This window comes from Leptosomus discolor, chromosome 1, assembly GCF_034619465.1.
Source record: "Leptosomus discolor isolate bLepDis1 chromosome 1, bLepDis1.hap2, whole genome shotgun sequence".
NCBI lineage: Eukaryota > Metazoa > Chordata > Aves > Leptosomiformes > Leptosomidae > Leptosomus > Leptosomus discolor.
The window spans coordinates 169,892,962-169,906,544 of record NC_141391.1 but is presented as its reverse complement, the minus strand read 5'-3'; the positions used below and the strand labels follow the sequence as shown (position 1 = coordinate 169,906,544).

The window sequence follows — 13,583 nt, the reverse complement described above, 5'->3', positions numbered from 1 at the left end:
AGTTCAGATGAAGGGGGGAGCCTGAATTAACATGACATCATGACAGAATTTGAACCAAACTGGGAAAAATTGTGATCCCACTAGAAGCTGAAATGGCTCTTGGCTTCTGGGATAGAATTACTATTTTCCAGGAGAATTTTTTGATTCCTCTGTCTGGGAGACTGAGAAGTTTAGAGGGGAACTGTGGGCTGTCCTTACTCCTCATTTCTGAGAAACTCAAGTGATGCCCACATACTTCTGAAGCCATGTTGTACATTGTGATTGCATGTCCACCTACAAATGCCTTCCAGTGAAATTTATGTAATATCAGCTGAAAGGGGAACTGGTGCTGGAAAATGTCGATTGAGTCACCTTTCAATCATTTTAAGAACAGTTTACACAAGTATTCCAGCTCTTGGCTGTAACTTTTTATATATTAAAGCTTGCTTCTTAAAAAGCCATATGAAAATCTCTCATAGCAGTCTGAATTTTTGTGTGAATAATCAATGCTAGACTGTTTGGTATTCCATTCTCTGGAAATATTTCAGGCTTCAGGTTCCTAAGATTAAATTAGAACTGATTAAAGATTTAGATTCTTCTGCCTTTCTCACTGTATGTTACATTGAAAATACATGTCTATTTAATTCGGTTGAATAAAACTAAGTCAGTATTATTTAAGTTGGTAAATGCATTTTAAAATATCCTACTTATTCACAAACAAGTATCTCCACTCCTCCAAAATCCTTGTTTACACTGCAAATAAGAGTCTAAAGATTCTGGAAATATATGAGATTTAATAAACCAGTTCATGTATCCTTAGTCATAAAGACCATTTTGATGTGCACTAAAATACTTCTTTGGAAGAAACCATTATTTCCTTATAAAAGTTGAACAGCCATCAGTTCCTGCAGCACAGGTCAGATCTGTGTTATTCTCTGCAGATTTCTATACGTAGGAATTTTCTTCTGTTCTATATTATTAAGCTGTCACACTCAACTATTCCCACCAGTGTACATGTATGTGTGTAAAAATGCATGCATACAAAAACTCATAAAGAACAGGATATGCCGAAGAACTACAAAATGGGCGGAAAAAAAGTGTATAAGTAAGCTTGAAATATTTCCTTTTGTAAGTCAGGATCAGCTGAACTTTTATTATTCCTGGCAGAATTTTTCCTAACTTTTTCTTACACTGGTCGCTACCTCACAGATTTTTGGAATAACAAACACTCTCAAAACGTATTCATCAAAATCCAGCAGAACTGGATCATCAACAGATTTCTTTCATGCAGACAGCAAGGGCCCACACTCACTTTTGGAAGCACTGTACAGTTCATCTATAGTCACCTAGAAGATGTTTGCTGGGGAGAGGTTAACAGGACCAGGAATCCCTTCTTAGTGGGAGGATGGAGAAGGTAAAGTGGCAGAAATGAGGCTTGTCCCTGTGAGATCCTGTCTATGTGGAGTGTAGTTTTTTTCTCCTGATTACTTAAGCAAATTACAGTATGTAGCTGTTTAGCTGTAACTGCCTCACCTCCTGGAGAGGACAGAAGGCGGATGGGTCTGGAGATTTTATGAGACTAGAAATTAGGCAAAAAAGAGCCAAGGCTGGAATATTTCAGCCCTTATCCAATCCCTGAGAGAGAAGCAATCAGTGGCTAGCCATCTCCTGTGTAGTACTGCACCAGCTCGACTAGCATATGCTGCCATTTAGTCAGCCAAACAGGTGTAGGAGATGTAGCAAGGACTTGAGAATAGTGTGAGGACTAAGGGACCTTAGGGGTTTTGGTCGACAAGACAGGTTTTATTACTTTTGCAGCTGTGGGAATAACCTGCTCAGCTAGGGATCTATGATCAAGTGGCCATGGAATTTTTTAACCCACAAAAGGAAAAAGGTGGCATTTGAACTCCCCTCGCTGTGAAGGGGTTTCAGTCCACTGCTCCAGTTTCTCACAAGTGAGAGCCACAAGTTAGACTGCAACTTGGCGTGGAGCCGCATTTCTGCTGAAGCCATACGACTATGCAGAAAAGGAATGTAGGATTTATGGGGCCAGCAAGGGAGACTAAGCAAATGGGAGTCTGAGTCTGGAGCCCAGAGATGAGGACACTTCCTTGAGAATTGCATCCTTGCAACATTGAGACCACATAGTCAAAATAACAAATATGTGAATAGTGCCAATTATAAACAACATTAACAACGCAACACAGCTTGTGGTTTGATTTTTTTGTTTGTTTGTTTGGGGTATTTTCATTGGATTTCTTTCCCTCCACCTATCCATTTTACAACAAGCAGGGATGGGCTTTATTCTTCTGAATAAAACTTCCCTTCCCCAGCTGGAGAGAAGGGGCCAGAAGGCAGAGAGACATCTGAACACTATAGCTCAGATACATGTGTTATTACATTGCAACACTCACGATTATTATCACAGGGGCCATAAAATGGGGTTCTTTTCAAGACTCCTTCAGTTTCCACAAACAGCTGCTGCCAGCTGAGGAATTTGAGCTGAGCTACATGTAATTCCCAAACGTGATCATCAGCGTCTGCTCTCCCAGTGGAGGCAGCCTCTCCAGCAGCTGCCTGTGCTGCCTGTGCACGCTGCTGCGTGCTCTCCCCTGCTCCAAGCCCAGCTCTGCCGCATCCCACAGACAAGCAGCAACCCTCCCGGGGAGGGGAATGCCCTTAGTAATGCCCTGAGTGGACTCTGGGGTGAATGAGGCAAATGGCAAGCTTACACGGTCAGGATACTTAGTCATGGAAAATAACAGGACTCAAGGTCTGCTTTCTGGAAGGATGGCAAGCAGCTTAACACGGCTTTGAATGCTTTGACTTAGAAAAGTTCACTGACAATTTTCCAGGCTATGTGCTTCAGTATTTACTGGAAATTTGTTCTCTGTTGCATGGGATTTGCAAATAGGAGTAATTTTATTATTTGCATCCTGCTATCCATAAAATAAGAAGCAATTGTCTTTCTCTACAGAGAAGTATCCATAGCCTCCTCTCTCCCACTTTCAAAGAAAAAGTTGTTCTCCACCTTCCCCTCACTTGCTATGAAATTAGCAGTAATATTTTTTCCTAAGAGTTATAAAAGAGCAGGGTCTATTGGAATGCATAAGACTTAAAATACATCTTCTTAAAGGTGATTTACCGCCATTTTTCATACTTTGTTTCTGCTCTTCAGTCTATAAGACTCATCTTCTATTAAGATCCATTTTGGACTTATTTTTATCACAGATTACTATTTTTGTATACGTCTGACCCTTCTCACAGGAAAGAACAAAAAAATTAACCCCACCCCCTGCTGAAGTGGCCTCTCACAAAGGTAGACCTACTGGTATGTTTACTACACTGTTGTTTTTTTTTTCCCCAAACATTTACATTATGACCAAAGGCATAATTCTCCATTATGATAGTTCTAATAATTATGAAGGCCCTAGCAAAGGTTTAAAATTGAATTCATTACTTTAACTTCTCTTTTCCATTTCCACCCACTCTGTGCAGTGAACACATATTTCAGAGTATAACGGATATTGCAAGCTACAGATGTTACGAATTATTTTTCAGTGCTAGTCACATTTTTGGTACAGATAGATTCAGCCTTCTGGCTCCAAAAGCTAATACCTAGGAGTAATGATATGTTCTTGAAACTAAAAATCAAGCAACTTCTATTTCTGTGTTATTTCTGACTTTTAATTTCTAAGGTCTGGAAAATACATGCTTTCGCAAGAAGCACTGAAGTATTTTAGAAAGGCAGAAAAATATTCTGAAATAATTATGACTTCAGGGATTAAGGCATTAAGTTAAAAAAAATATTATGAGTTTTCTGAACTACTAGAATTGCCAGCTTTACATTTCCCACTGTCATGATTACAGACATAAAACATGGCATCAGAGAACAGGAACTGTCCTGTATGATTCATGCAATCTGCCAGCACCATGTGTATAATGGCTTTAGTCAAAACGGATGCAATGCAGATGTACTATCTATGAGTACTCATGCATTGAGGTGAAACGTTTATTTCTTACGAGTATTTTACAGTAGTCAGACGAGAGCATTTCAGTGACTCACAAAAGTGAGCATTATCTAACAAATTACATTTTCACATTTTCAATGATCCTTTGGAGTAATATAATTTGATGTTTGCTTGGTTTGCAGTTTAAGTTGCAGGCAACAGCTGACAATTTAAGGATATCTCCCTCAATCTTTACTTTGGGATTTGCCAGAATTAGCACTAACTAGCCATAAAGAGTCACGAGGGGGTGGGGAGGGCTGTGCGCGGAATCTTCTCTGGTTTCAAGTAAACTTACCCCTTCCTGTTCTGACCACATGGTCATTGCACAGCCTTAGTTTTATTATGACCTGAGGGCAGAGATATGTTCCTGGTTATTTTGGGTACTTCTAAACATAACATGGCCATTTTTCATAAATGTTGTAGGATTGTTTTCAACCTATTTTCATGCAAGAAAACAATGGAAGGAGCTGCTGTGGCTGTGTTTGGATGTAGTAAACAACATCTAAATAAATGTTGAGAGAGAATTTCCTGACTGAATCAGCGAGTCTGCAAACCTGTTAGTTTGCTCTTTCTACTAGATGATGTTGTATATATCCTTGTAACTCTTAGATATTTTTGCTTTATTACTGATTTATTTTGTTAGTCATTTAGTGATAGACCTTCCCCAGGTCAGCTATCACTGTAACAGTCATCTCCAGTCCAGAGGATATAAACTTTCTGCCATAGAACGAAGGAATAAAGATGAGAAAATAAATTTTGCCCCTTAACCCTGAAAACAGTAAAATTTTCATTGAGTTGTTAAGTTCCTTCTTCCCTTTTCCTTTCCTGAATCTGAAACTTTCTACACATCTCCTTTTTAAATAATTTCTGATACAGCTTCCTTTGAAAAAGCAAGAATTTCTTTTTTTTTTTTTTTTTTTCTTTTTTGAGATGCTCCTACTATACAAACTTTACTAGCACTGTTCACCTTTCCTTTCCTATTCTTACTTCCCGGTGGTAAAGGATCAGTACAATCTTCCCATTTTGAAGGTGTGGAAATCACAGCTGAAGACCTAATTGAACTTATGAAAAGACATGGTATCAAAGCTGAATGATAACATAGCTTTTTAGTCCTGTTCGGCTAACTCACTTATGCCTTTGCTCCTACACCTCTTGGGTAGAGATATTCAGCAAATAGTTTGGTTATTGCACCACTACAAACACTCTTCTCCCATGTCAACCTAAAATATGAATTCACTGAGAGCCTGTTTAGTTTCTGAGGCCCACCCTGGAGCAGCAGAAGGAAAAACATGTGCTTGAGCACAGAAACTGTGGTCATTCTAGACTTTCACATTTTAGGTGGTGCAGGAGGTGCAGACGGAAACTGTTTCTGGAATGACCTATTGCACATTTCTATTGTGCTAATGATGTATTACAGAACCAGACTGAAGCACCGTTTATACTTGTGCATGTTTTAAATGCTGTAGCATTTCTGTAAATAATCTGACCATTTGTTTTTTTGCCATTAAATCGCTAAAGTTGACATGAACTAAAGTTGCCATCAGGTGGGCAGAAAAGGTTTCTGGTTTACACTGCTCTTTTAAATATGAGTATTTATTGCATTCCTTTTCTTACTGATACTAAGACTGCAAGCACCCTCTCCTTAATATATTTTTGTAGCAACTCAAAGCACTCCAAATAGATCCCAGGAAAGAAACACAAAGCTGGTATGGGATGCTCTCCTGGGTGCCCTCTCATTTAAGAGCATGCATGCAGAGAGCACACAAATTCTTTAAACACAGCTTTTCACCTTTTTCATTCCCTATCGCCTGCCTAAAAAGCTTCCAGCAGAGTTGCCTATATAGCAAATGTAACCCTGCTAACAACAGGGTGATTTGTACAAAGCTGTTCGAGTCCCATAATTGGTCCCATAAGTTGAAAACTGCAACTTAACCTCCTCATCTCCAAAAAAATCTGTGGAGGTATGGTCCTTGGTCTTAAGGTCCCTTTGTGTCCGTGTTCATGGTTTTCATCTCTTTCCTTGTGGACAAGCTGACGAACAAGTTCTCCATCTATCTACTTTGATTTCATAGTGTAAAGACAATAATGCTCTATATGAATGAGCCCTAAAATATAATTATGGAATCATTAAGGTTGGAAAAGACCTCTAAGATCAAGTTCAACAGTCAACCCAACACCACCATGACCACTAAAACATGTCCCAAAGTGCCACACCTACAAATTTTTTGAACTCCTCCAGGGATGGTGACTCCACCATTTCCCTGGGCAGCCTGTTCCTATGCTTGACCACTCTTTCAGTAAAAAAATTTTCTTAGTATCTAAACTTCCCCTGGTGCAACTTGAGGCTATTTGTTTTTGTCCAACTGCTAGTCACTTGAGAAAAGAGACCGACTCCCACCTCACTACAACCTCCTTTTGGGCAGTTGTAGAGAGCAATAAGGTCTCCCCTCAGCACCCTCTTCTCCAGACTCAACAGCCCCAGTTCTCTCAGCCTCCCCTCATAAGACCTGTTCTCCAGACTCTTCCCCAGCTTCATTGCCCTTCTCTGAACGCGCTCCAGCACCTCAATGTCTTTCTTGTAGTGAGGGGCCCAAAACTGCAGACGGTATTCAAGGGGCGGCCTCACCAAAGAGACCTAGAATTCCAGCATTTGTCAATACTGTTTGTCAGGTCAGGCATTCAAAGTAGGAGAAACAAGTTTTTTACAAAATAAATCAGTGTATTTTGGAGGATATATTCTTAGATTTAAACTTTAGGAGAAGATAAAACTATGTTCAGAAAAATACTCTTTTTTTCTGTAACCTGATTACTGTCTTTTGGCCCACTTCCTTTTAATGACATCACAGGTCCAGGACATGGGTAAAGCGAAATACAGACCAGTGAGTCCAAAGTTGATAAGGAAGGGACACACTCAAATCTGAGTTAGAGAGAGGAGTTTTGAAAATCTGCTTAAAACTAGAATCTTTTCTAAACACCTTGGTAACTGGACTCTGAGAGCAGAGTTTTTCTGAGTAGCTGGAGGATAGTGTTGGCAGTTATCATTGGCTGTTATCATTGGCTGTTATCATTGGTGGCTTCACATAGGACACAAATTCCTGGGTCTCCTCCCTGTTGGCAGTGAGTTCTCAGTGAACATTGGGAAGGAGCCTTTGGACTCTTTAGCTCTTTTTAAGACTTGGCTGGGAACATTTTGCAATTGAATAACACAGCCTTTATGTTGTATAAACACAGATAATTTTTAAATAGTTATATATCTTACCAAGTAATACACCCTATAAAAGTGTTTAGAATATACTACACATACTATAGTTGTCCATAACACTAGTAGGTGTCAGCAGTGATTATCTAGTATGTATTAAGCGCTGCATTCAACTGCTACGACTTATAATAATTGACTGACATTATACTAGCTATCTATTAGCTATTTATTTGTTCATTGGGAAATTTTAGAAATGAACCCTTCTCACAGTGAAACCAGAAAACAGTCACTTCTTGTAACACTTTGACTTGGCAGTCAGGATTGCCATTCCTGCCACTAGGCTTTCTTAAATGGCATTTCCTAGTCTGAAGCAAGTAAACAAATACTAAAAAAAAAAAAAAAAAAAAAAAAAAGAACCACACAGAGTTGGTAACTGTTACCTTGGAGTAAGCAGTTAGTAGAGAAGGGATGTATTTAGAGCGGATTAATTTTCACCTAGAACCATGTTTATCAACTGGAATGGGAACATCAGCAAATCAGGTTGCAATGCAACAAGGCCTGTCTTTTACTGTTACACTGGCAAGAGCTAATGACTTTTTGTTGATATAAAGCAGTCTACATCTAGTCCAATATATTTTTCTTCTTGACAACATTTAACAGTGTTTTCTAATTATTGGGTTCTTGACTTAATAATTTTTTAGGTTATACTGAGTAGAGGGCTTTAATTCATGCTTTCTTTAGATTTCAAGGCATCCCATAAAAATGTATCTAAGTGGAATATATTTACAAAAATTTTAATAATCAATGGCAAATGTATTACAAAATAATGCTAGTAACCTGAGTTTATCTTTTTCCACGCATCAATTTTATCACACATAACTTCATTAATCTGAAAGTAATTTGTATAGCCTCGGGTAATCATTGAGGCACTGTGTTGGCAGTTTAATTCTCCAAGAGTGATGTATCCTTTCTGTCATTGACATCCACCTTAGACAGGATGAACTGCCCCATTGGGAGGCTACCTAACTCTCCCCATGGCTGTGGAAGGAGCCCAGATGACTCTTAGATAGCTAACATCACCTGAGATCACTCCTATATTACAGATAATACCTGTAACACTTCATATAGATCCTCCTGTCTGATCTCCAACATGTTACAGTTCACCCAGTTAGCATGTGGAAAGCGCAATGACTTTGATGACAGCTTGGCTAAAGACTGTTCTCCAAAAAGGCATTTAGTTTTCAGTTTTAAGGCCATGGTATTGTGAGGCAGAAGCTACTCGCAGTATAAGTGACAATGTTTCCGCTTTTATTAACAATATTTTTATTAAATGATCCAGTTCCATGAAGCCAGGGAATTTCATGAGAGTCTCAGCTTCTATTAAACATAAAAGGAGTAAGTCTCTAGTCTTTACTGTTGGAAGGAAAAAATGAGTAAAATATGGAAAAACTTGTCCTAAAAGCTCAGCAATTAAAATGTAAATTAACAAAAACTTCAAAGTTCAAATCAAGGTATATCCCAAAGAAGATAATTTCCTTTATAATGAGAGATGAGGTTCCCAAATGGAGTCATGATCTGAAAATGAGTGTTCAGATGTTTCTGGAAGATTTTATACAATGAGATAAATCATCTTTTGTCAACAAATATATTAGCTATTGTCATGTTACCATGGTTCAGGTGTTGAAGAGCCATCAGTTAATAAGTTTAGACACTGAATGTGGTCAGATAAACTGCCTCATTTTACCGTATCCCTGGAACAATGCTTTAGATATCCAGGAGCTTTTCACTTACTGATCTCAAAATGCTTTTCAAACACACACTCCAACACTGATGCTGAGCTTTAATATACCCTACTTTATGTTACAGCTGGAAAAACCCTGCATTTCTGAGCTGTATATTCCAATTTAAGCTATAATACTGCTTGAACTTTGATTATTGACATCTACCTCTTGCACACCTTTTGGAGACTACAAAAACTCCATGCATGCTCACAGCAAGAAGGCTGGAGGGACCCCCTATATCCTGTGAAGTCTCCAAAGAAGGTGATCTCATTGGAACCTGCAGAGCACAGACACTGCTCACTTCGTAAGGGACTGTCAGACTTATCTGAAGGTGAACTAAAGCTCTGACCGTCACCTCCAAATACTCTTACGAAGCATTCTGCATTTGCTGCAGGGCTGAGTAATCACACAGGCATCCTCCTGCCTACCAGGGCACTCTGGGAGGAACCTTTTCTTGAGACTCTCTTTGGGAGGATGAGACTTTAAATGGAATGGTTAATCCTTGCTAGGGCTTTTATGAGGCATGTTTGCCTGGCCGACTGACTCCACATCTTCCCTGCATTTATTATTTTAAACATGAAGAGCTGCTCTGACCAGCTGTATCAGTTACTCCCCACCTGTAGTGTGTACTGATAAGGAAGATGTTTGCGATTTCTATGGAAAGTCTGGCTATAGTATAGTAATGGCTTATACTGAGGCATGATTAAAAAGTGAACCTTTGGCCGCCTTTTAGCAACAGGAGGCAGATTTAGAAAAGGCAGCACTTTTATCAAGATACCATGGTGGCCTTCCTTAATAAGATCCTTGAGCCTGTTGCACAAAGGTAATACCACTCATATAAGGCAGGCACATGGGGCTCTGCTCTCGATCTGTCAGTAAGCGCATCTAGGAGAGAATTCTTCTTCAGGGTGTGAGAAGACGGCATTCTCCTTCCTGCTAACTCAGCTCTTGGCTTGGAGGCAAAATAAATTAATTCAGAGGTATGTGCTTAGGAAGATGTGACTGAAGCTTAAAAGTACAGGAATGCAAAAATTCAGCTGACAAGGGTGTAATTGGACCACTGGGCTTTTTTTTCACTGTTTTTATTGAATTTGTAATTATTATTTTTTATTATTCCCATCCACTGTTCATGAGACAAGGGGCAAACCTGATCTCTGGACCTTGGATGTGATGGTTTTCCTGTGGTTTATTCATGTAACTCTGTGTCAGATAGTTGTTTTTTCCTTATGAAGCAAGAGTTTACAAATAGCAAATGCCTCTTTGGGCACAAGAAGAAGTGTTCTGAGGAAGAGGAGACCTTTCTGTAAGCAGCCCACATTAGGGTCCTCCAGCTGCCTTGCTCTGACATGGCCTCTGCACTCAGTGGCTCATGGCTGCAAAAAGCCCCTCTTTCATGCCAGAGAGTGAGTGGAAGAAGGGATCATGATCCAGATTTCAACTTATTTTTGCGGGACTTAATTTAGTAAGCTCTTAATATATCCCTGGGAGGACTCTTGTTTTTGCTTGCAGTTTTTCTCCAATTAGTGCCCATAGGACTAGATGACTAAATTTGATAATTTTGGGGGAGGAAGGTAGCTAATTTGGTTGGGTCGGAAACACTTGTAGCTGGACAGAGAGGCAGGCTGGGAGCAGTGGTTAGCAGGGAGGTGGAACGGTCGTTGCCAGTTCTACGGCTCCTATGTACACATTACCTTCCTGATCACTCTGCCCCAAGCACCCTTCACCCCACAGCCCACGAGCATGCTAGGTCATCCTGTCAGGTCCTCCACAGTTTGCAACAATATTTTGAGCCCTTGGAGCCAGCTCCCGGCTTTCTTCAAGCCAGTAGGTAAATCTGACCTTATCTGAGTCACACAGAAATGGATTCAGGGCTGGAAGAGAGGAGACCAGAGGGTAGATTTGCCTGCGAGCAGGCAGCACACACAGATGCCCTGCCCATGCTTGCAGAGGTGGCCATCGAACCTGCGCTCTGGTGAGCCTCCCACTTGGGCCATCACCCATCAGGGGCTGCTGTAGCCACATGTGACAAGGATGCCCAAAACTTAATGCCAAGAGGGTGGAGAACTCTGAATGATTATTACTTCCTTGAGCTCTGCCAGGGAAATATATGTTCTTCAGGGCTGCATATTTTAAGCCCAGGGACATCTCTCTTCCTTATTACCCAGAGGCTGGATGTTATCAGCTCAGCCACTTCAAAAGCACAATCTTTTCATCACAGTATCTGCAGCATGTGGGTTTAAACCAAGCTCAAAATATGTCTCTTTCTTATCGCCTCTCAAAATTATCTGGGAAACACAGACTGGGAACCTTAATTGCTGTATTTCTGAGTCTCCTTGTCAGTATGGGACTCTATTAACCCAGAAGCATCTGTAGGCAGTGGAGTGTAGTGCAACCCTTTGGAAACTATGTGTGTGTGAAGGAGAACTGAACGAACAAGGGAGGAAGTACAGCAACAAAGGGTCCCTGTGTGAATATCTCTACTCTTTTACCAAGTGAAAGCTCCTTACTTTCTGCAGAATTGAAGTAGACTGGGGACAAGTTCCCCAAATAACTTAAATTCCATCAGCACTAGCCAGTGTAATAACAATAAAACCTAAGACCTTCATGGCATGTAGGGCAACCTCCTCCCCACTCCCTGCCCTATGTTTGCTACTATCTGGCAACTAAATGGTAAAAAAAGAAAGTATCTTTCAACAGAGACAGTACTGTGAAAGCTTTATGAATGCATGGCTAGATTAGTCGATGCTCATTTGTGCAACTTGGCTTGCATTGTTCACTGGGTCTTTGCCAAACATATCCGTTGCGTAATTATGTGGCTTGCTTTAATAAATTCACAGAAGTTTCTAGGGATGTAACTAATGTTTCCCCCTCCTTTCTGTAATTATATGACACCCACCACAATGAGACCCAGGTCCTAATTGGTGGATTTTATACCATGATTTACAGTAATTATCAAAGCCAATGCTATAACATGGGAAAACAGAAACACCCAGTTATACATTTAAACAGCTGAGAGAAGACCTTTAAAAAAACCAAACTCTGTAAAATCATAAGAGAAGTTATTTCTCTGTCCACTAAATAAATTGCCTAATTTTCTTGTAAGCAAAACCAACTTTAATGTATTTTCTCACTGCACACTGACTTAGACTGAATAATACTTGCTTAAAAATAATGATCTCACTGAAGTCAACTTCATTACTTGAGATTTCTGCGTGGGAAAGTCAAATACGGAGATGGCAGGCATGGCTTCACATCCTGCTGGTCTGACTATTCAGACAAGCCCTTGTCCATGGAGGACTAAAGGGAGTTTGTGAAAAAGGTTCTCTCATGGTTTCAGCTTGAACAGTGTCTAAGAAAGATATTTAATAAGGAGCTCCAAAACGTGTTCATTGTTTTGAAGTGTTTCCAAGCTCTTTCCTCAAAAGAGCTGGTTCCAGCATATATGATCCAGGACTGGTTATTCCATGCTCCTGTATTTCAATGGAAATGTGATGATTTCTATGTTGAGGTACTAGACAGTATGATTAAGGGTGTTGGAGCTTGGACCATGTAATTTAGAACCTTTAAAAATGTTTCCATCCCCGCATCTGACCTCATTGAATTTATTTAATATGCATTTGAAGGAATAACCTTGAAAAATGATTTTCTCTGCAACAGAAACCTGTGGTCTTTCAAAAAGCAAATGAAATGTACATACACAAAATACACATTAAAAAAAATCAAACAATCTTCATTGTCACATCAAATGTCCATCTTGTCAGGGCTTTATGGCCTAGTTCATACAGTACATTCTGGTTAACAGTAGTTGTAGCATATTTCTTTGACAAAAACCCAATTATGGAGTGGCAGTGCATAGCAGACTCAATTTCTCAGCTGCAAACCCATGGTTAGAATGAAAGTATACACCCTATGAACATATTCTTGGGCTTACCTAGGTCAGAGCACTGCACCACACGAAGGTGGCACTGGCAGCGGAAGGGGCACACTGGTCCAAATCCAGATATGACGGGGTCATCCGTTGGAGGCATATCGGCTGACCCTTCATCCTCCAGCATGAAGTCAAAGAGGCCCTGCTGGTGGAATGGCTTGGCCAAGCATGCTGGCAGCAGTAGGACGAAGAGAAGAGCCAGCCTCATGGCTTAGTTCATGGACTCCAGGCAGAACCTACGGATCAAAGCAGGAGATTTACAACATAAATAGCAGTTTCCCATAGCTGCACAGTTCCTGCTGAAGGAGGTCCAGCATATCCACCAATTGCATAACTGTTCCTTTCAATAAATGAAAACTGAACTGTGAAAATAGGACAGTTATGTGATAGGGGTCTGGTAACTGCTTGTCAATAGGCTTTTTTTTTTTTTACAGAGCAGTTTAAAGGCAACTGTAAACACATCTGTTTGCATATTTAGAGTAATATTTATTAGGAACAGCCAGCACTGTCAACTTTGTTATGTAAAACAGTCAAAACAATAAGCCACATTTTCCATGTGTCTGTTTTCTGCCAACATAACTGTCTATTTGATCTCATTAGCATTTGTTTCGTAGCAATGAGTTTGTCCCCTGGGGATGAACCTGAGGTTCCCAAACTCACTGTAATGCAGTATTTCTCAAGAAATA

General features: G+C 40.1%; 1 protein-coding gene across 1 annotated transcript in view; it reads right to left on the bottom strand.

Annotated features, from left to right (window-relative positions):
- Positions 1 to 13,105, bottom strand: part of DCN (decorin) — a 35,250-nt gene extending 22,145 nt beyond the window's left edge. The window contains exon 1 of the mRNA XM_009958584.2: positions 12,901 to 13,105. Coding sequence (XP_009956886.1) covers positions 12,901 to 13,105 — 205 coding nt within the window. The remainder of the gene's footprint in view (positions 1 to 12,900) is intronic.
- Between the last annotated feature and the right edge of the window lie 478 nt (positions 13,106 to 13,583).